Raw genomic sequence first — 22,423 nt, 5'->3', positions numbered from 1 at the left:
GTATTTCAATGGTGTATGCTTGCTTCTTCAGAACAGAATCCATGTTTCTAGTGAGTGTTTTTATTTGAAACAAACAAAAAAGGTTAAGCTAAGGGGTGTGTGTTTTACTATATATTCAACTACATTTTTTGTGCCATTTATTTAACTTTTACCCAGGTGGTGAAGGAGAGAGAGGGAAAGATGACACAAGAAATTCACAACATATTTGCCAGTCAGAATTTTAGTTCTTACATGTTCCCTGGATGTATGTTAGTATTCCTTGCATGATGTCCTTTATGGACAAAATAAGACGTGCAAAACACTAGCTTAAAATTGCTTCTGTCCTTTGGGTTTCTAGTAATGAAAAATTTCAAAGCAACTTTGAAAAGGTCTATCTGACAAAGTAATCTGCATAAATGTGGTAATAAACCCTGTCTGGCAATATCAAGGGAATCTGCCGTGGAGAAAAACGGTTGAGATGGCGTTCTTCTTCACCTCCAATCTTTACAGAAAAAAAACTCTTAACCATGTACCACAGCACCCAAGGAGCTGGAGGATAGGTATTTTGCATTTACAACATGGGAACAGATACTTTGAAACTGATTTTATTCTGGAGACCCAGTTCTTTTAAAAAATCATGAAGTAAATGGATACAATGGTATTCTCACTCCTATATATCAGCAATGTCCAATGTTAAATACTTACTGTTAGTAATAACTGCACATTTATGTAAAGTTATTTAGTCTGCTGGACAGAGACTGTTGCAAAAAAGATGGAATCACTTTGAATATATTTTCTGGGGTTTTTGTTTGTTGGGATGTACTGGGACTCACTGCCTGGAAAGGCTGTGGAGGCGCCATCCTTGCAGATACTCAGAAGTCGTCTGGACACAGTCATGGGCAACTGTAGGTGATCCTGTGTGAGCATGGGGGTTGGATTGGATAGTCTCTGGAGGTCCCTTCCAACTTCAGCCGTTCTGTGAACTATATTCCTGTAGTTCTGTTCTTGTAGAACTCAACATTTTTATATTTTTTAAAAAAATCTTTTATGTGGAAGTGAATTGTTTGATTAAATGAAATACAGCTTTATACATACAATAATACGATTGACTTAATCTGTGTGGTTTATATTTTTAAACTGTTAATCTATTTATTCAGCTAGTGTATTATAAAAACTATATTTTAATGAGAGAATGGATTGAAGTCTTTTTACTTCTTGTAAGGAGGTGACACTTGAAGTGGTAAGCAGGAGTTATTTCCACTTTGTATAACAGTGAATGTAGGAGAATTAAAGGATAAAAAGGAGGCTTAAAAACCTGAAGTACTCATAAATATCACTCTAACTTGGAACCATGTCAACTGAAATGCTCAGTGTGAATAGGTATCACTAACTCTACTTTCATTGGTGTGTAGTCTGCTATTCCTTGACAGAACCAGTCTTTAAGCTTGTTAGAAGCAGAATTTTGTAGCAAAATCTTTTCTGATTGTAGTTGAGGAACATGCTTGATGTAATAATGATACTCTTGATCCTTCTGTGGTTATATCAAAACTGAGACACAGAGATAGGTCTGACTTGTGAGTTTGGAGGCTTCAGCCTTGTCAAAGGCTGCAACTGTTGCCCTTTAGGTGCAGTCAAAAGTCTGACACTTCTRCGCTGAGGTTGAGTTTGCCTGCAAGAACACTTGCTTTAGGCTAATCTCTTTGGTCTAGTTACTGGTCTTAGCTCAGAGCTTAACAATGATTTACTTGGTGTTGATGACCTGTCTTTGTATGATTAATTTCCCACATTTGCATAGATGGAAGAGCTCAAGTTGCCTGAGGGTCCTTTGGTTTTGGGTGTTGGAGATGGGTGAGGAGGAGTATGTAACTATATTTAACTGTATATGTAGTTGTGAGAGAGAGCACCAGGGTTTGGCTCACAATAATGATTGCAATRTTGAAACAGTCATTAGGGGGGCAGTTATTCCATACCGTTCCTGATTGGTAGTRCTGATTGTAGTCATGTGTATCTCTAATTTTTCTAAACATTTAATAGTAAACTAGTCAACCCTCCAGTTGTTTGTTTTACAGCTAGTCTGGCTATCATGTGAGAATAGCTGTATTTTAAGAAAGTTCTGATTTACATTATAATGTGATTTTGGTTTGAAATGTGATTACCTGAAATGGGCCCTGTGTGGGGATCAGTTGTTCAGTGGTGCCAGATTTCACTAGCTTCTGACTTTTCATAGGGCTGCAGCTATTGTCTGTCATACAGTTAACAGATCAAGAGATTGTTCTCCAAGCCAGCACTGAAGTTCAGGCTGGCTTCTTTCCATTAGGACTGTTCAGTTCTCTGTTTTTATCTCTCTGCTGTATGTAATCTGTTCCTTCTGCAGCAACGGAAACTGCACAAGTGTGATGAAGAGAAGAAATAGGCTTACATTTTTAAAAGTCTRTTTTTCACCTGTAAACTCACTGTGTTTGTTACAAACCATAAAATGCAAAATCCAGAGCTTCCCTATGCCAAATGTACCACTGTTATTTTGAGCAAAATCACATTTTTTTTATATATTTATCTAGGAAGTTTATGAGTAGGTAACAAATAGATTCTGAACCAGTAGTTATACTTAGTAGTTCTGAAATGACTTAAAATACAAGACTGTAACAAAAACATAAAAAAATACTCTGCTGTGCTTTTTTTTTTCCTTTTTTTTTTTTCCCCTTTTTTTTAAAATAAGACCAGGACTTTTAACATCTTGGCAGTCCATGAAGTAAAATACTTCTGAGCAACGTATAGCATTTATTATTTTAATATCTTACATGGATTTGACCAAGCCAAATTTCTGAAATGTGTGTGGACTAAATATCATTTTTCATTCTGTGTTTCTAGTCTGGCACTGTGAAGCTGACCAAGCCAGTAGCTCTGTGGAGCCAGCAGGATGTCTGCAAGTGGTTGAAGAAACATTGCCCAAATCAGTATCAAATCTACAGTGAGTCATTCAAACAGCATGACATAACGGGTAAAGTATGCAATATCAGAAATATTTTACTTAAAATGGGGCAAATCATATTTTACATTGTTGTTTAGATTTTAACTGTACACTAAAGGCTTTTTGTTAGTTGTGTGACTCAAGAATTGTTTGGAGTAGTGGGAATATACCATCTTGCACTGACTGTAGTGAGTGGGTGAATATTTACATCTCTCAAAAAAAAAAAAAAATCAGATTGTTCAAGGTTAATATAATGAGAAAAGAAGATGACAGAGTATGCATGTGGAAAGGAGTTGGACCTGAGACTACCTACTCTTGTGTTTGCAGCTTGTACTGTTAAAAACTTGGAATTTGCTTTTGAAATGTTCATCCCAAATCAAAACAAAAGCCAAAACATTAAGAAAAGTCTTATGAGGAAAAATGTAGAGGGAGGGGTGGGTTTCCACTTTTTTTTTGAGGTGTTTCACTTTAAAGAGATCATATTCTCTTTTGAGTTTTTCTTTTGTTTTTTGTTTTTTAATTCAACTTAAAATCTTTGACATGTAGGATGCCAAGGCAGCCCAGCTGAGCTCCTCCCTAAGAGTGAAGCAGGATCAACATATCAGACTCATTTCTTAGATATTTGTCTAACTTGTTCTTGAAAATTTGCAATGAAGATCTTTACATCTCTGTATTCCAGTACCTTATGATCTTTAAAGTTAATATTTTCCTAATGTCAGTCTAAACTGTTATTTCCTACCAATGAAGCTGATTTCTGTCTCAAGTGTAGCTGGAGTAAAGGCCATCTTCTTTCCTGCAGCCTTATCTATATTGGGTGGGAGGGGGTCATCTCACTTATACATGCTTTTCTTCTCTAGTCTAAAAATTATTTCATCTTTCTACCACAGCTTGTCCTTAAAATACCACCAACACCTGCAAACCCTCAACACTTGGTTTCTTGTCTTAAAATAATACATTAAAAAAAAATTGTATTGTATCTTCCAGTTTTGTTCAGAAGCTAATACTGATTTTGTTGATCTAGTTGACTTGTTAACTCTTTTTCAGTTTGCTGTATTAGTATTTTAGCTGGCCACTTTGAACTGACATAATTTTGTTAAGTAACTGGGTTAATAGAAACACAAATGTAATTTGGGAGTTAATGCCTGGGATATAGGTAAAAAATGCTATTTAATTTATCTGTAAAAAGTTTGATGTATAATATTAATTTGTTCTCTGAAGTGATGGTATCAAACATTGGGAACTGACATTCAGTCATTTAATATCAAGCAGAGATTTCAGTTTTGCATACATTCTCTTAACAATAATGTGTTAACTAATATGTGTTTTAATCAGTATCTGTTTGTATACGTGTACTTGGAGTGTTTTGTATTTTTCATTGACTCCCACTGCTGCTCTTTACTTTCTTGTACTATATGAGTGATTGCCAACATGGCAAACTGAAACTACTGATCTTCATTGATTACATAGCCTTATACATAGATATATGCTTATGCAAGAGAGAAGTTTTGGTGCTTAACCATGGTGCTTATTTCCTCTGTTTTGTCATCTGTTTCTCAGTATCTTAAATGTAATCCATAAGAATGTGGTCTGTGCCTCTACCCATGTGTGTAGAGCTGACTGCCTCAAGCTACCAGAAAGAACTTGAAATTAAGATCTTTTTCACTTTTTCTATACTATGTTACATGTTGTCTCTTTCTGGAATTAAAGCATTGTGAGAAGAATTTGAAAGGAAGAAAAGGTTGTTTTCCTTTTGATATAAACATACATGGAAGTCCTATAGCGTCTTTGTAGATATGCAAAAAAATGGAACTTTATAGACCTTTATGAGAAAGGTGAATCAAGATCAATCTTTGATACTTTACACAGAAGAGATACAAGGAGAGTGTTAGTATAAGTGTTAGAAAGTAAGTATGCAGTAAAGAAAATGGCTTCAATACAGTAACTGCCAAAGAAAGAAAGAAATATGATCAATATTTGTAAAGATTTTAAGAAGTATACTGTGAGTATATTAGTGTACTATGAATGAAATCAATAACTCAGATGATATTTACAGTGCTGTTGGTCCCTGTGATCACAATTATTTGAAATCTAACAAAGTGATAGAATAGTGGATCGTGACCCAAAAATGCAAAACGTGAAAAGAGCAAGACAACTGTTCTAGCTAATATGTAGATTAAACTGAGGCAGTGTAACTATTTGTGTACACATTAATATGTGCACTATGTACCTTTAATATGGCTATGGAAAAGTGATGTTATTGTTGAAAATTCTTTGGAATTTTAATGACTTTTACAACCTTCTTTAATATGGAAAAATATGATGGAAACAAAGTGAAAATGATTTAAAAAAATGGTATTTAGACCTTGCTTGGAGATAAAAATCTAAGGCATGGTTATAAGCCAGGAAAATACTCTTGGGCAAAAACATAGCTAGCAGCTGTTAGACATACGTGTTGAGAAGTCTGGCACCTTAAGTATTTGAGATTATTAACAGCTGATTATAGTTAGCTGTGTTAGGGGCAAAAATACAAAACAAAGTGTATTTTTTTTTTTTGTATAGAGCTTTTTCTTTTATACCACCCCAGACAAATAACCAGCTGTAGATGCGTAAGAAAAAGATGCTTACTCTGTTGATACACACAACAACAAAGAAGAAAGAGCTTCATATTATCAATGGCCTTGAAGAGGTGACTGGACAGAGTGCACTCTCATCAAGTGTGCAGGTGACACCAAATTCTGAGGAGCAATCGATACACTTAGGGGCAGGGCTGCCAATTCAGAGGAACCATGAGGGCAATCAGGCAGTGGAGCAGGTTGCCTAGGGAGGTTGTGCAGTCTGCATCCTGGGAGAGTTTYAAGCAGCAGCTAGACAAAGTCCTGAGCAGCCTGCTCTAGTCTGATGGACCTGGTTTTAAGCAGGAGCTAGTAAGCTTCTAGTAAGAAGCTGAGTGTGGTTTTTCTTTTATTATTTTTATTTTTTTATTATTTTTTTTTATAGACTCCTCTAGAGTTCAGTGAGTGGAGCATCTGGTTAGGTTGACTTAGCAACAGCTAGGAGACCATTTCCATGGTGTTTATCCCAAAGACAACCAAAACAATTTGAAGGACTGACAGTGACAACTACCAGTGGAGAAAAAATACAACCATAAAAAGGGGTAGGGACAAAGGTGATTGTGGAACCAAGAAAGCAGTGTAACATTAGGACTTGTCACCAGAGGATTTATAACTACTGGTGGCATTTACATTAGTGTGGGGGGTATAGAATGTTGCTGCAGTTGGCCAGCTTTTTACATCCACTTTACACCAGTATAGTCCAAGGAATAGGACAGAGGAACTGACTTGTGCTTTCAGTGTTTGGTTGTGGATTTGAATTGGCTGGATAGCACTACTTTTCAATGTCAGGGGAATTATTTTTGAGAGATGAGTTGTTCTTTAATAATCTTATCCACCACAGAAATAATTTAAGATTTTTGTTTTCAGCTTAGTAGGAGCAAGACTGGACATAGAATGACCATTTGGAGGAAGGTGATCCATTGAAAAAAATAATAAAGATGCCTACCTAAGTGCTTATTGGTGTGTRATTTTTTGAAAGGAAGCAAGGAAAAGGAACCTTGTTTCACCTCTTGTTTTTAGATCATGTTTCCCAGTGTGTTAATGCAGGTCTTCAGAGCATAAGGCTTTAATGCTTTTATTATTAAATAAACCTCATTCTGTCAAAGTAATACCCAAGAGATACCTTGGTCCAAGTGAAGGAATTTGATAGGAGGTACTTGAAAGGACTCAAGCCTTTTTAAATTAAACTTTTAAGGAGAAAAGGAACAGGACTCAGAATAATCTTTTTTTAGTTTTAGAAGGGAACAGAACTTATGAATATTCATTAAATACTAAACAGCATTTCAGAAAACGAAATATATGAAAACCTGCTGCAAGTAGACTTAAAATCTTGCTAATTCAATAGCCTCCAAAGATGCTTGCATTATATCAGCTGTATTGCCTTATATTTTTATGAAATACCCATTCAAGTCCTGCTTTTGCTTTAATTTGTTCTCTTGAATAATATACTTGCAGAATATTGGGGGTTTATCATATCAGCTTAAATAACCCAGGTTATATAACATTTTGGTGAAAAGATAGTCTTGTGGTTTAAGATAGTACACTGGAATTTGGAGAATTCCTGGCTTTGTTTCAGGTTACTCGTGTATCCCTATGCAGCATATTTAATTCTCTTTCTTTTCAGTGTTATGTGGATGTATGGATATTATCAGAGTTAYGTTTGCCACAGTCTTCTCTGTTTTGTCCCAAAACTTTGGCAGRTTTTGAGCATTCCTTAGTGTTCTCATTTATCTCAGAAAGCATCTCAATTTATTTACAAAGAAGAAAAAAAATGTTTTTTAATAGAAACAAGAAGAATCTTCATTGTGTCCAAATGGAAAGTATTTCACATAAAACATTAGTTGTCTTGCTTGTTTTGCATGTGGCAGTGCTCCTAAGCACAATAGATCTCTCTTCCCAAGCAGCATTCATCTGATAGTGGTTTTGTAGAAGACACTTCGATTTCGAGCCGTCTCTGGGAAGCCCTTCGCTATGCAGTGGTGCGAAGGTGAAGCCAACCTTGGCCACGTTCCTTCGTTGTACCTCTGTTCCCCACTCTTTCTGTGAAGTCTGAACAGCATTGTTGGTTGGTAGGCTGTCAAAGCAATCTAGACTACATCCGTCCGTGATTTAAATAAATAAATAAATAAATAAAATCACTGCTTCACACTGGAGAGAGGTTATATTTTGCTACCTGGATAAGATCAGTCTTATTTGCAGCATTCTTCATGGACATGTGATGCTTGTGTTGGAAAATGCGAGGGATCCTGTGTCATATTTGTCTGCTCTCAGACTTTTAATATGGAAGTATTCATCCTTCGGGATAAGGCTCCTGTTTGCATAATACGTGGCAAAACTGTAACTGTTCTTTTTGCATAGAAAAATATCAGAAAAATACTAACTTAACCTTGTGCTGATATAGTGTAAAATTGAAAGAAATTGGATRAGCCAAATACTTGGAAAATGTGAGTATGTTTTTTCATTACTGAAGCTCTTACTGATAAAGAAAATTTTGCATGGAAATGGTCTTCTGTCATGTCTCAGCAGCGGCTCTTGTGTCCAGCTTTTCAGTTAGATTATAGCTCATGCAATATACAGTGCAACTCCCGCAACAGGTGGCAAAACTATAATGACTCGTGAGAGGTCTAGTATGACCAGGAAAGCTATTCTGTAGTTGAAAATGGAACAACGAGGTACCTAAGTTACAACTTCCATGAAGTGTCAAAGTAGTGCTCCCATACTAACATAYTTAATTTTTTCTGACAAGTTGACTTTTCTGTGTGGAAAAAATCTATGGACTGTTCTGGTAGAAAGGCTTTTATTTTTTATTTTATTTTATTTTATTTTTTTTAAGCTGGGACAGTAGAATATTTTCTAACTAGCTGCTGTAACAAAATGTTTGTTGTTAAAGAGACCTGCAGCTTGTGAATAGGGGGAAGTAGGCCCTGTGTGCATTAGCTGAAATTTAGTGAATTAGTCATGGGCTAGGCCTAACTTCATTTCTGTGTACAAGCCAGTGGGGAGGGTCCAGTCCCATTATTTGTTAAATAAAACTGTGTGGAGGAAATGGTATCATCATCTGCTCAGTTGAATGTGAAAGGGAAATTGCTGAAGGACGATTGAGACTTTTTTTTTTTTGGCCTTGCTTGCCAATGACATATTAGAGTTGCTGCTTCTGTATCTACTAAATTTGTAATGAACAGTTTCCATACTCGTCCTCCATTATCTGATGTGAGAACTGCTGTGCAAGTAGTTGATGAATGTTTAACATTGTTTCCTGTCTTGATATTTCTTGGATAAGGTTGTCTTGCTTTGATAAGGTCAGTTCCAGATTTCCATCATGCTCTCTCCACTTGGGAATACCTCCTGGAAAGATCTTGGTTTCCATAAAGGATTCCTCTGCCCTCAGAAGGGCATTGCTCCCCAGCTGCCTGCCTGCCTCTTCTTTACCCTATCACTGTGTATGAATTCAATAAAAGACATGGTGGCCAGATTTGCTGTAGCTTTTACTTCTACCTGATATATAACAGAATCCAATTTGTCTTTGATCTGAAAGGTATATTTTTTGCCATTTAGCTTAGATTTGCAGTTCTCTGTCACAGGAGGTATATTGCTCTTCATTTGAAGCAGTGTTTACTTGGACTTTTGCCTCAGTACTTATTCCTCAAGTCCTATCAGATGCTGGGGAATTAATGCTTTGTAATTAATACAGAAATAATATGATTATTCCTTCCCTGTAACACAATCTTTTTTAAATCTAATTTTATGTTAGCATACCAACTAGAGATCATACCATCTTTTACTCTTCTCCTTGAAAAATCTGACTTTAGTACAGGCTCTTTGTAAACCTGCTTCTTTAAGGAAATACAGATCCTCATTAGTATCATGCAAAACTTGACCCCAGAACCTCTCCCCTTAGCAGTCAGTTTCAAAATGTTTCCTTACTCAGAGGGGAGCTGAAAATGGGAATTAGGGTAAGATATGGAAAGCCATATCAAATGTCTTAGCAAAGCCTATTTCGGAAATTTTCAAACCATATTGTAAAGCTTTGTGGTATTTCCTAGCTTGCTGATAAGGCTGCACAGTGTGTCTGCAAGAAGAACTGAATACTGACTGTGATCTAGTGACAGAGCCCAAATGCTTAGAAGTTACTCACTTAGCTGTGGGACGTTTACCTCATTGTATCTTGGGTGTCTCAGATGTTCAACTTGTGATTCAGAAGACCAAGAAGAGAATAAATTGCTGAAATAATCAATGGAGGGGAGAGAGATACCTCCAGACAGATTAAATTAGTGGACTAAATGTAACCTAAAGAAATGAAACGTTTTATGTTCACTTTGTTTTCTCTGTCCATTTACTTCTGTCTTGCTTCAAGTGGGTTTTCTTTTTTTTTGCAAACTTTGAAGCAAATTTTTTTATCAGCTGTTTTTTCTTTACATGCTTTAGGTAAAGTATTGACTACTATATTAATAGTTACAATACGTTGCCAAATATTGAAGTATCACCCTCTAAGTTTATTGTCAGCTTTTTTTTTTTTTTTTTTTTTTTTTTTTTTTTTTTTTTTTTTTTTTTTTTTTTTTTTTTTTTTACTGGTCTTTGGAACAGTTTCTAATTGTTAGTGATTAACACTATTACTTTACTATGGTTCTTGATTAGTAGGCTGTGTGATCACGTTATCTAGAAGCTAAGCAGCAAGGTGGTTATTGGGAAATCTGGGAGGCATAGGTTGATGGCATAGGAAGTAGCACTGTTAACTCTCTTGACGACASTTCATTTCCTTTTGTCTTTGTTGTTAATAATGATGGAACTACTTCAATATAGTGCTTAAGAGATTGGAGCATTTTTATTAAAACAAAACAAAACAAAAAAATGGAGTCCTTAGTTTAGAAGTGGTCATTTATAGGCTCTCCTATGAATAGCAGCAATTCGAAGTGTAGTGCTCCAAGCAAAGTTTCATTAAGCTGTATTTCTCTGTCACTTTCTTAAAACTTTTGCTGTAGTGTCTGTTGAGTTAGGAACTTGCATTTTGCTAGGCAAAACTGCTTGTTTGTGTATGATAGCATTTTTGAGGTTTCAGTTCCCTTTCTCTTTGGAATCAGGAAAAAAAGGGAGGTGTCAGAAGATCTCCTTCCAGATTACTTGTGTTGTTGTCTATGAAGAGATATTTATTTTCTTGTTCTGCAGTGAAGTCAGTTTTATGGCAGAGTTGTAGAGTAAGGAAACTTGGATGGGGAAACTGCTTCAGTGATTAAGTGGAGGAGTTGTTAGAGGGCATTAAAATACTCCACTTTAAAGAAGCAGTGAATTAATTTGCTACTTAGTGGGTGGGTGTTTGTGATATCAGTGAGCAGCTACAGCTGATTCTTTTTATTTTAGCTCGTTATTTGCCAGTGCTATTCATGGTATAAGATTATAGCCTTAATGTAATCTTATTATTTGGCAATATTCCCCAATCTAATAACATGGCTAACTTAATGATAAAACATAGAAGGAAACTCTTAGAGCAGTCCTGAAATGCCAGACCTGGAGGAAGACAGCTCCAAGGGCTGGACTTGTTTTGTGACGCAAAAAGGAAGGATATGTTTAATCTCACTCATCCTATCTGTCTGTAATTTCTTGTGTCCCTTCTTTCACCTCAGATTTTAACCATTGTCTAATCTGCTGACTGTTTCCTAAGCAGAAGCCCTCAACCATCTATGCTGTGATTCCATCTTCTGTGCTGTGTCTGTGATGTTATCTGAGTATACTTCGTTAAACAAATCATTTCTTGTTCTATATTTCTGACACATGGATTTCGTGTCTTTCATGGCCTCGTGTTCTCAACTATTTCCTTCTTTCTTTCCTATGGACAGTTTGTCAGGGTTGTCGTGGAATTCCCCCCCCCCCAAATCAAACATATGCTGTGCAAATGTTCTGCTCCCTGAATTCCCCCGATGTTAGTGAATGAGAGGTAATAGCTGTTCCTAGCTTTCAGTACTTTCCAAGTGTAGTTCGACTGATGCTTAGGAAAAAGTGGAAGTACACTTGGGAAGACAGTTTTATTTTTACCTCTTTATTTTACAAAACTTGAACAAAAGTTCTAAAATGARCTGGAGAGACCTGATTCTTCTTGTCTCACTGCTAAATGTGATAGAAATATTCCTTCTATAGTTGAGTTCAAGGACCTCAGGAATACCTGATGTACAGTGCAATAATTCTTAGTTCCTCAGGGGGGAGCTTACACACAAGCTACCTAACTGATTTTAAGGCTCTGAGTTGGGCTTCTGGTGAACTGTGTTTTCAGTAATACTATCCCTTTATAATCCTGTATTGKGAACCTGCTTTCCAGTCTGAAGCAAATTATTGTAGCCGCTATAGGTTACTGCAGCAGGCTTTATCCCTACAGAATATCAGCATTTGTGCAATCTTTGGTCTGTGACAGCTCCGCTCAGGATTGTGTAAGCCAAGCCAATATCTACTCCTACTTTCTAAGTCTCTTCCAATTTGTAGACCATTGCTTGTCAGTTTGCAATTTTTTCATGTCCCTCTTTGAAAATGGTTCAGTTTGTGGAAATCTCAGTCCAACTAGCTGAGCCTTTTACAGAGAACAAAGAGACTAGAGGGAAAAGCGCTCCTTTCTTCCCTGCCTCCCACATATTATAATAAAAATAAAACCCAAAGCTGCTACTTTTTTTTTTTTTTTTAACAGCTCACATACTGAAACAGCTGGCCTCTGAAAGTCAAGATTTTCCAAGGGAATAGCCTTCAGTGAAGAAAAGTGTCTCCCACTGTTCCAGTGCAAATTATTTTGTGATTTGATATAGTTAATTGAACAGGTTGAAAGTCTGACAGGGTCCACTGCGGTGCACTTGACACTGAATTTTATCCTTGTTATTGTAGATTGCACAGCTAACGGAGGTCACAAATATCTGGCTCTTTTAGCAAAGATGTGAGCGCCCATCTCCAGTGCTTACCTCTTAATTCAGTGAAAGGAGCTCTTGGAGCAAAAGAAACTGGATTCTGTCCAATCCCTTACTGCATTCAGGAATTTTTTTTTTCAGCCTTTCACCCTGCAAAGATCTGCACATGCTCTGTGAAGTGTTTAGCTGATTCTCCAGATCCTAGAGATGATCAGTGCTTAACTGATACAGGAGAAGCCTTACTGTCATTTCTTTGTGCAGCAGGTTGAACTGCTGCTTTTTTAAGAAGAGCAATTGAATGCTACAAACTTGGGCCTTTCCATTGACTTTGCTACTCTGAACAGAAACCCTGCACACATAAATGTAAGCCTATGCAAAGAAGTGGAATCTTATTAAGTCGTTTTTGTCTGAAACATGGACACCTAGGTTAAACCATGAACCTTCTTAAGCAGTCACATGCCTTTTGTGCATCTTGCTAAAAAACAATGGTTTCATAAAATGAAACCATTAACCTTACTGAGCCCAAATGTATTTGTCAGAGGTGAATTCCGTTATGCAGCAATCAGTATTAAGTGGTTAAACTCAGATAAAATTTGGGAGATTCCCATTGCAATGGCTAATTGTTAACGACAGTGACTGTCTAACATAATCCAATAGGTGAAGTCCTACTTTTAAGGGCTCTGTGTTGGTGTTGAAGATCAGGTGTTCTGTTCTCACTGAACTTCAATGGATACTGGTACATTTTACTATGCATTCAGAAATATCTTGCTACATGTTTACTGCAGAAGCAGTGTTAAAGGATAATAAACATGTCAGAACATGAGCTGTCCAGCAAAAGTCTTGAGGTGCTCTTTCATCTTATCAGACCTCWTGCTGCTCCTGAATAGCTTGACAGGAAATAGGGAGAAAATCCTCTTCGCCATGTGAGTGAGAGGAGTCTCCAGGTTCCTCAGACAGAAAGAAACATCACTTCTAAATCACTGGCTTAAAACAAACAAACAAACAACAACAACAAAAAAAACTCTCCCAAAGGGAATTTGAGGTTTTGTTCTGTTTCACAAAATGCTTAACAATTGTACACAGGAGCAAATAGGTATCTTTTTGTCAGTGAACTATGGATTTAAGACAAGCCATCAATGTAATCCAAGTCTTATCAACTGTGTAGACTGGGCACCTGCATTCCATAGGGCCTGGTGACATTATGCTGTGATTGGAGGAAGATCTTCTAGAAATTATTTGATTTCCCCCAATTAAGTTTATACATGTAAACCCCGGTTAATTTCTCTGCAGGTTCTGTTGTGTGCAATGAATTGCAGAATTGAGATGACGTACCTATTCTCAGGTCAAAGTGATATATTTGCCACAGGTTTTCATCTGTGTTGACTTTATAATTTTGAATGTCCGCTTTTTAATGTTTATTTTGCATAGGTTACATAGTTTTCTTTTTTTATCTTGCAGAATGTGTTCTTAATCTAAATAGAACAGCACTTAAATAAAATTTGAAGATGGATTAATAGATTTATTCAAAAAACAGTACCAAATATATGACACGCTCAAATGGCTTACAAGAAAATGTTTGTTATGTGTTTTATTTTTTTGGTGTCGTTGTTAATGTAAACACCCTCTGGAAAAATGCTGAGAATGTGAAAATGTGTTTCAAGCATTTTAAATATATGAAAGTACAGTAGTCCAGTCTGTTGTCAAGTACTAGTTAAACCACAGTGCTAAAATGCTTGTATCTATTGGTTTATGAATGTTATATGCAAGTAAATAAAATTTATTGTATATTGGTTTATCAAAAACAAACAGGAGTGTTTGATTGTGATGAATGTCACCTGTACCCTTTATTGTAAGCTAATCTGCTTCTCAATTTGCTGTTCACAGATGTATGCAATCCATTTTGATGTCACATATTCAGACTTGTATTATATTGACTCTTTCCAAAAGCTTCTGTCTGCTCAAAAATGATCTTTGAGATTTTTTTGTTTTAATTACACTCAACACAAGGAGCTACAGACCTGTTAACCTCCTGTCAATTCTGCCAAAATAATGGAACAGTTAATTTGTGTTTCTGTCTACAAAGAATTGTATTGTGAGCTAATACCAGTCATCTCGATGTGCAACCTGTCAAACTAACCTGATACTTTTATTGGTCATTCTTTTTTCTTTTCCTTTGGCGAGCTTACAAGTATAGTAGTTAACAGGTACCATGTAGAATATAATATATTTTGATTTCTCATTGCCCCCACAAAGCTTGCAGCTTAGGATCATGTCACATCTTAAACATCTGGCTTTTAAGTCCATATACTGTGCATGGGAGTCAAATTGGTTCACTAACAGATGTCTGTGTGCAGTAATGAAAAGGGTCATTATTTGTGTTTCTTGGGTTGACTGGCTGTGCGGTGCCATTCAGATTTTTTTATTGGTTACCTACATTTTGCAGCCAGGAGCAGGACAGGTTAAGAGTACAATGTCATAAAAATAATATGGCTAAGTGATCCTAACAATTTATTTTACTGTAGTCAAATGTAGTGTAATATATGAAAAATCATTGCATCCCGCAAAAAAATAGCCTGTTTCTTCTTGGAAAGCTGTCTTGAAGGAGAAGATGAATTAAGAGGTCTTGTGAATAGCCAAGTTACATGTACTCTAAATGTAAAGCTAATAGGACTAATTTAATCTCTGGTTTTCTAGTGAATAGCAGAGGCTGTTATGACATGCACAGGTCAGGTCACTTAAGACCTCTGCTGGGATACTATGTGCATTTGTGGTGTTTTAATTCTTAGAATAGCACAGAAAGAGATAGAAATGGGAACCCCAACTTTTCCGAGGCCTGGAAGATAAGCCTTGTGTTGTGATGCTAGAGGAGATGAAACTATTGAAAGGAACAATGATAGGTGACTTGGTAACTGGGTATAGGGGCACCTAGCAGGACAACAGCATATGTTTGAAAGCTGAAACTGGAAGGTTGGATGACCCAGTAATTGGAAAATGAATTCTGGCTTTTCTGGTCACTCAGCAGTTGAATGGCTTACTAGGAGAAATGGTGGACACTGATGGAATTGAGCTTATAAAAGGTGAGGGAGATGGGTGGAGAAATACCTGGTAACGTGTTACACACAGCACTCGGACTGCACAATCACAGGGATCCTTTGGCAGAAATATCTGGAGTCTGTGTGCTCCAGTGTACTTTACAACCTTTTCATGTGAATTTGGAGAGAGCTGTTTTCTTTTTGTGGTTTTGTGTTTCTGCTTCTTAAGAATCTAGTCCTTCAGAAGCAAAGACCCCTGGGAAGCTCAAATGAGCAACCATGCATGCCACATAGTGTGAGAAACTAATTAGCAAAACTACAGATAAAATAATCTGCCTAGTTACCAGCTGTTGTTCTTGTTATCTACAAGTTTTTTTTCCTACTTGCTTAATCAGTAAGTCAGACTGGATGCAGGTAAAACTTTCAATATAGGGCCTTTGTGTATTCAATAATGTGTGTGTAGTATATGTTCTTACATGTTCTTATATGTTCTCCCAACAGTTCTCCTAGGGCTTGAGTCTATTATATTTTTGTCTGTGTGATCAGAAAGCATGTAGGTTAGATTCATATATTATTTAAAGGCTAACTGAGATTTAAAGCCTTTCTCATGTTCAGTTAGAAGCCCCTTATGACTTGAGTTTTGCAAAACTGAACTGTGTTCAGTTTTGTTTGTCCTTTTTTTAAGGACAGTAGGCTTCCAAGAGATTTTATCTTGATGTGTAAATTTTCTTTAATGAAAACAGAAATAATCACCTATTCAGACAAGGTCGGTAGTGTGATAATTGTTAATTTCTTTTGAATTGAGTCTAAATGTTTCTTCTTATTTCTATGAGAAATCTCAGGTAAAAGCCTCAAATTGACAAAATATAAATGTATTTCTGAAGTTCCTCCTTGATAGGTGACAAGTTTAGTTTAAAGACCATTCAAAGAATCCAGGGGAAAACGGGTAGAAAACGTACTGTTGAACTAGAGTAAGTGCTCTATCTTGCACTGCATCTTTTCAGCTGTGGCAGAAGCCCAGCACCTGGGAGTTCTTCAAGAGATGTTGTTTATGGGGGGGGCATTTTCATTGTACACAAGTTGTGCTGCGACACTAACCTGAGGAGCTGGAGTCTGTGTGTGATGCATTTGTGGGCGGAGAGGCAAGGATAAAACAAGGAGTTGTCTCTTCCACAAGGCCTTTTAGTAGAAATTGTGCTTTTGAGATCTTTTTGCTAACAGTCAACATGCGTTAGTAATGAATTAAAGAGCTCACAGCTGAAGGGTAATGTATGTGAACTTTCAGACTGATTTGTTTCGATGTGGACTTCTAAATCTTGGATCCCGTAAGTGTTTCCCAGTCAAGGCTTTGATTGGACAAGGCAAAACACTCCAAAAATGTGGGAGAATTCCTTTATAACTTCCTTACAGTCTAGCTATTCACAGCCCTGAGTATGCTGTCAAAAGAATACAATGGCCTTAGAGCTGCAGAAGACCCTTTTTTTTTTCTTTCTTTCTTTTTTTGTTAATGAACAAGCTAAATTTTAAACTAGGACATGAATTGTTCAAGGAAAAACTCTAATGCTGGGTCATCCGAGTCAAATTTCCTGCAGCTTTAATATCGCTTTCATAGGTTGTAAGATCTGCACTATTGCAGCATGACACAGCTTTGCCTGAGAACTGCTCTCAGTCTAGATTAAAGGTTGCATAGAGTGTTCATAAGTAGTCTTTTCCCTGAGCTTTGAGGGAATATGTGATACTGTAGTGGAGGAATAGGTATCGTAATGCATATGCACCAGCAAACTGCAGCTTTAACTCAATATTGAACTGCACTGACTCCCATATTGCTCCTCAGCAGAGTTAAATTCGATGGGGCTGTTCATGACTGCTTTTGGTGTTACAGATGTGGATGGTGGCTTCTAAGCTTCTGCAGGGACCCATCACTGCAGAACAATGAGGGATTCATTCTTGCCAGTGAATTTTACAGTAACTGGCTGACAGTAGAGGAGGTCTCAAAAGTCTTCTATTTCAGGTATTGATTAACGTCCATTTAAAAGATGGCAAACTCWTGTTTTGACTTGGTCCTCTCAGACTGGAACTGTCCACCCTTTCCCCAATCTCAGTCTATTTCAACCTTTTTTTTTTTTTTCCTGTGTTCAGATTTTTGGCCTTTATATTGAACAGTTGTCTTCTTTCTACCTAAGCTCCAGCAGTGGAAACCTTAAAAGTGTGGGAGAGAGAGTTTTCTTCTCTTGCTTTACTGTAGCGGGTTCCACAAAGGCGCTACCTGACTTGGATAAGCGATTGTGGATGAAAACCATCTCTGTCCTTTAGCCTGGGGTTGGCCATGCACAGTCTCTTGAAATGATGCTTTGAGTGTTTGCAGGCAGAAATGGTGTAAAAATTCTAATATGGAAAAATTTGGGTAGATCATCATGAAGCCAGCATGTTGGCACAAAGGCAATTCTCTTTCAAGTCTTGTGTTCAAAATAGAAATTTTGATTTGTTTTTCTTCCTCCCATGGTTATTTTACTCTTTCAAACTCTTAAGTGTGATCATTTTCCTTGACCTTGTGTTGGAAAAACATTGAAATTTTGGCAAAACAATTAAGTTAACAAAAAAATCAGTCTAATTGCAAAATAAATGACAGAAATTTTCAGCCTCAGTGGTTGTGGTTCAAGAATACTTGGTGATTATGAAAGGTGTTGAGTAGCTGTAATTATAGTTATCATGGATCATAGTATCTTTAAACTAACAATATAGGTGTGGTGATGAGCAGGCTGCCTCAGGCCAAAGGTCCATCTAGCCTAGACTCCTTTTTGGCCAAAAGTATGTGCTTAGGAAAAAGTATGAGTACAGGGCAAGCATGTATAATAGTGCCAGATGTTTAAGATGTGACGTGATCCTAGTGTCCTCCTGTCCTCCAATAGCTTGTTGCTCACGGACTTCCACCAGGTTAGRTAACTCTTACATTTTTGAGGAGCAGATAGTCAAAATGTCTGTGGTAATACGTATGAGCAAAGGATGGGGATAAAACTGCTCATGTAACCTGAAAGCTGACATTTCACAGAATGGTGGAGGTTGGAAGGGACCTCTGGAGATCATCTAGTCCAACCCCCCCCCCCGCTCAAGCAGGGTTACCTACAGCATGTTAGACAATTTCCTGATTTCTAAGATCTGAGCAGTGCAGCTTTAGTATGTTCATATGTTCAGTAGTGATGGTGAATTTTGTACTGGAAAAAAAGGACATTTAAAGGTGAAGATGTAATAAGGATGTTTTTGGGGAAAAAAATAGCATCTGAAAAAAAGACCAATAGAGTAGAAAACTGCACGTCTCTTCAGTCTATAGTTTGTAATCGCGTTATTTAATGTTTTATTAGAAAAATGGGTTGTCCAGATTATTTGCTGGTACAACTATTTTTACTGCCATAAAGTGCCCACTAAGTGAGCACCATATATGCCCATGTGAGTTTTATCTGAGGTTTTGTATGTGATTCAGACTTGTGTTGTTTGAGACATTTCTCTGAATGTTGTTGGAAGTCCATTTTGAAAAACTTGCAATGTTTACTTTCTGTCCTGACGGCTGCATTAAGTTCTGACCTTCAGAGACACCACTTTTAAGAACTCAAAGAGCCTTTTTGCTTTGAATTTGATGGGTAATGTCTGGTTTCATTTCCCTGACAGACTGTTTTTATTTTTTACCAGGTGTGTTTCAGGACTGACTCTTTATTTGTTTGTTTTTCCCCTTTATTAGAGAGCTAAGTAGTTGTCAGTAAAATAACAATTACAGCACCTGAGCGTTTATTACTTGTTCTGGGACTCTAGATGTCAGAATATAACTTACAGGAAGAGATGGAAACTTGCCTTCTTCTTAGTCAGAATAGTCTTGAAAATTTAAGTCGGAGTAGAATATGGTTCTTTACACCCCATCTAAGTGAAGCTTTCAGTAGTAAACAAGTATTTGCGTGCTCTTTATGTAAGCAAACTCTGGCTAAACAGCATCTACTAAATCTTGTACAGTCTATTGCTGCCTTGCAAAAATTGCTGAGAACTGTTACACCAATGTGATCATCCATCTGGCAGAAAAAAAAAAAAAAAGATGTAAACTGCAGTGCCATTAACACTTTTGTATGGAAAAAGCTCTGATGTACTGGATCCATTTTATACCTGAATGAATTGCCCACATTAAAAGAAGGGTATAAACAATCATAATTTGAAACAGACTCACTTGTACAAACCTGCAATTATATATAGTGGTGAGAGAGTACACGGGAAGCTGTATGTTTTGATAGTATCTCTCAAATACATGTAAAAAAGATTTTTAAAACTGTTAAAAAATTACTTAGCTTCCCCAAAGCATTTGAAGTATCTAGACCGATACATAATTAAAACAAACAAACAAACAAACAACCTCCCCAAATAAAACAGGTTTCCTCTTTTTTACAACAATTAATGGCTTTCTTTAAGCACAGAAAAGACAAGAATTCGTAGCTGAACTCAAACTGCAGTGACCAGTCATGTAAATTCTCCTCTGCAGGAGGCTATTGAAAGCACTGGAACTGACTGCAACTGCAGCGGCCCAGCACGGACAACCCCATGCGTCGAATTAGTTTGACTCTACTTTGAATTGTTTTGCACTAACACGCCTTGTGTCCATAAACTTGGTATGTCATCTAATTGACATTGGAAGTAGATTGAATTTGCGCTCAACAAAGTAGGTATGGATGCTCTTGCATCCTCTTGTAATTCCTGCAAGCCTATCAAAATTTCCAAGTAGTTTCTTATAACCCATRCCATCAGTAAAGCAGCGTCTAGTTGTGAACTGATGTGTTCTCCTAGTCCAGGGTCATCCAGGCAAGATTTCATCTCTACTGTTAGGTATCTGTGTGTGGCTGTTACCATCCTGTGCAATTTTAGCTTGTGGGGAGATCACGTATGTTTGTCATACTCCCAAGCGCTCCCCAGTTGTGCCTCAGGCACCTGCATTGTGGTCAGGTACTGGAAGTGCTCAGTGTGTAATTGACCCCTGGAGAGCAGAGCTTTATCTTTGCCAGGTGTCGGACAGTGACTTCACAGAGAAATGAAAACAGGAGTCAGGACATGTGCTGAGTAAGGGGATAACCAGGACTCACTTCAGTGCCTTTGTGAAATGGAACGGTTGTGATTAAACTACAGTAGCTGTATTGACAATTGTCGCCTAACAATTCAACGAGACGCACAATGCTGTAACCTGAAAATCTGTGTGTCTTTGTTCGATGGGTCTCCTTGCTTTCAAAGTTTGGGGCGGTATGAATAACATAACTTGTATCCGAACCCAAGATACTGGTAACCTACCAAACCGGATGGAGTCATAAGAATCTTCAGTGGTTCCCAGTTAGAGCAGGAACAGAAATCTTGACCATAGGTACCAATTCAAACTGACATACTTCTAATTCCTGTAAGTGTTTAAGACTATGTAGAAATAGAACTTAATGGGAGGAGAAATAATGTATGAGGGTTGCCTTCCTTCCATGCCACCACTGGATTGAATGTAACAGCTATGCTAGAGATGATACAACTTCTTTATTCCTCTTTTAGGGTGATAAGAAAGCTTAGGAGGAATTATACTTATTTGTCTTCCCATTTCTGTGTGGTTTTTCACCACATTACAATAATAATAATAAAAAAATCATCTAAGATTTTTTTAAAAGGCACTGAAGATAACTTGAGTGATTTATTTTTCATTGTACTATCAGTGTGAGAAGATAGAAACTTCCGTGCTAAAGAAGCAATTTAGCCGCCTTAAGCTAACATCATTCTAGCTTTGCACAGCCTTATGACTCTACAATAAAAATGTTTTAATGTGAACAACTTTCATGTTGGTGTATTATTGAGTTTTTTATTAAAAATAATAATAATCTGAAATTTCATTGCATTTCTCATTTGAAGGCTTTATACTCCTCTCTCTCCCTTTTGAAGCATTACTGCCATAACATCCAAGCAAACCTCATAAGAAATTCTGAACAAATACTATGTGAAAATAACTTTATAATAAATAGCTTATTAAAAATGGGGATATAAAATACAATTGAAAGCTTGAGCTTCTCAGTTATGATTGATACTTTGCATGCATTCACATACAAATAGAGAACTATACGTGAACCTGTGAAGTATGCAGTATTTATCACACAAGTAAAATTTTCTTATCTGAAAACATGCATTTCCCACTAGCTGCTCCTGGATTTGAGGTAAGAGTATCTCTCCCTGTCTTTTTTTAATCACTTAATTCCGTAGAGACTGTTTCATGTAACTGAGATTATCTGATACTCTACTGAAGTGCCTCTCTCCTGCTTTCAGGAAAGTCTTGATTGCATTGCAGCAGTCAGTCATAGCAAAAAACATTGCTGTGTTAAGAGCCTGGTCAGCTAGGTACTGATCTATCCTTTTAGCTTTCTAAAAGCCATTTCCACCAGTCACTCTGAGATTTTTAAAGGTAGATTTGAATTATTTCTCTTTTTTTAAGCAAGTGTTTAGTGAAGGATTTTGTAAGCTTAGAGAGTACACTGAAGAACTGGCAATTCCAAAATGCTACAAGTGTTGAGATGCCATCTCTCTTCATAGATGCAGATGTTCCGTTGTCAAAGTGTGTGTGAGGCAGTGAAAATCAAGAAATTTCTAAAATCTTGGCATTATAGCTCTTTCTAACCTCTTCCATCACCCCTCTAGTTAAACCTTTTGCAGTGGTCAGTACAGTGTTCTAAAGCCTGATTTAAAAAAAAAAATCTTTAGGTAAATCTCAAAACTTTTTCTGTGTGACTTGATGATGCTTCAGGAGTAATACTCACTTTCAGAGGTTAGAGTTGCAGAACTCATTAAAAGTGCACCAAAGAGTTAGTGGTTTGGCACAGGCATATCCTACAACTAGTTTAATGATTCCAGTAAAGCACGCAGAATATATATGTAGAAATCCTTAGTAGGTCTTCTGAATTGTGCAAG

The 22,423-nt window shown here is 37.0% G+C and overlaps 1 protein-coding gene across 1 annotated transcript in view; it reads left to right on the top strand.

Annotated features, from left to right (window-relative positions):
• Window positions 1-22,423, top strand: part of SAMD12 (sterile alpha motif domain containing 12) — an 89,022-nt gene that overhangs the window by 30,726 nt on the left and 35,873 nt on the right. The window contains exon 3 of the mRNA XM_085299565.1: window positions 2,848-2,977. Within this exon, the coding sequence (XP_085155691.1) occupies window positions 2,848-2,977 (130 nt within the window). The remainder of the gene's footprint in view (window positions 1-2,847; window positions 2,978-22,423) is intronic.

The sequence above is a fragment of the Rhea americana genome, unplaced genomic scaffold (assembly GCF_003343005.1).
Source record: "Rhea americana isolate MKP2758 unplaced genomic scaffold, rheAme1 scaffold_0, whole genome shotgun sequence".
Lineage (NCBI taxonomy): Eukaryota > Metazoa > Chordata > Aves > Rheiformes > Rheidae > Rhea > Rhea americana.
This window is presented reverse-complemented; position numbering and strand designations above follow the sequence as displayed.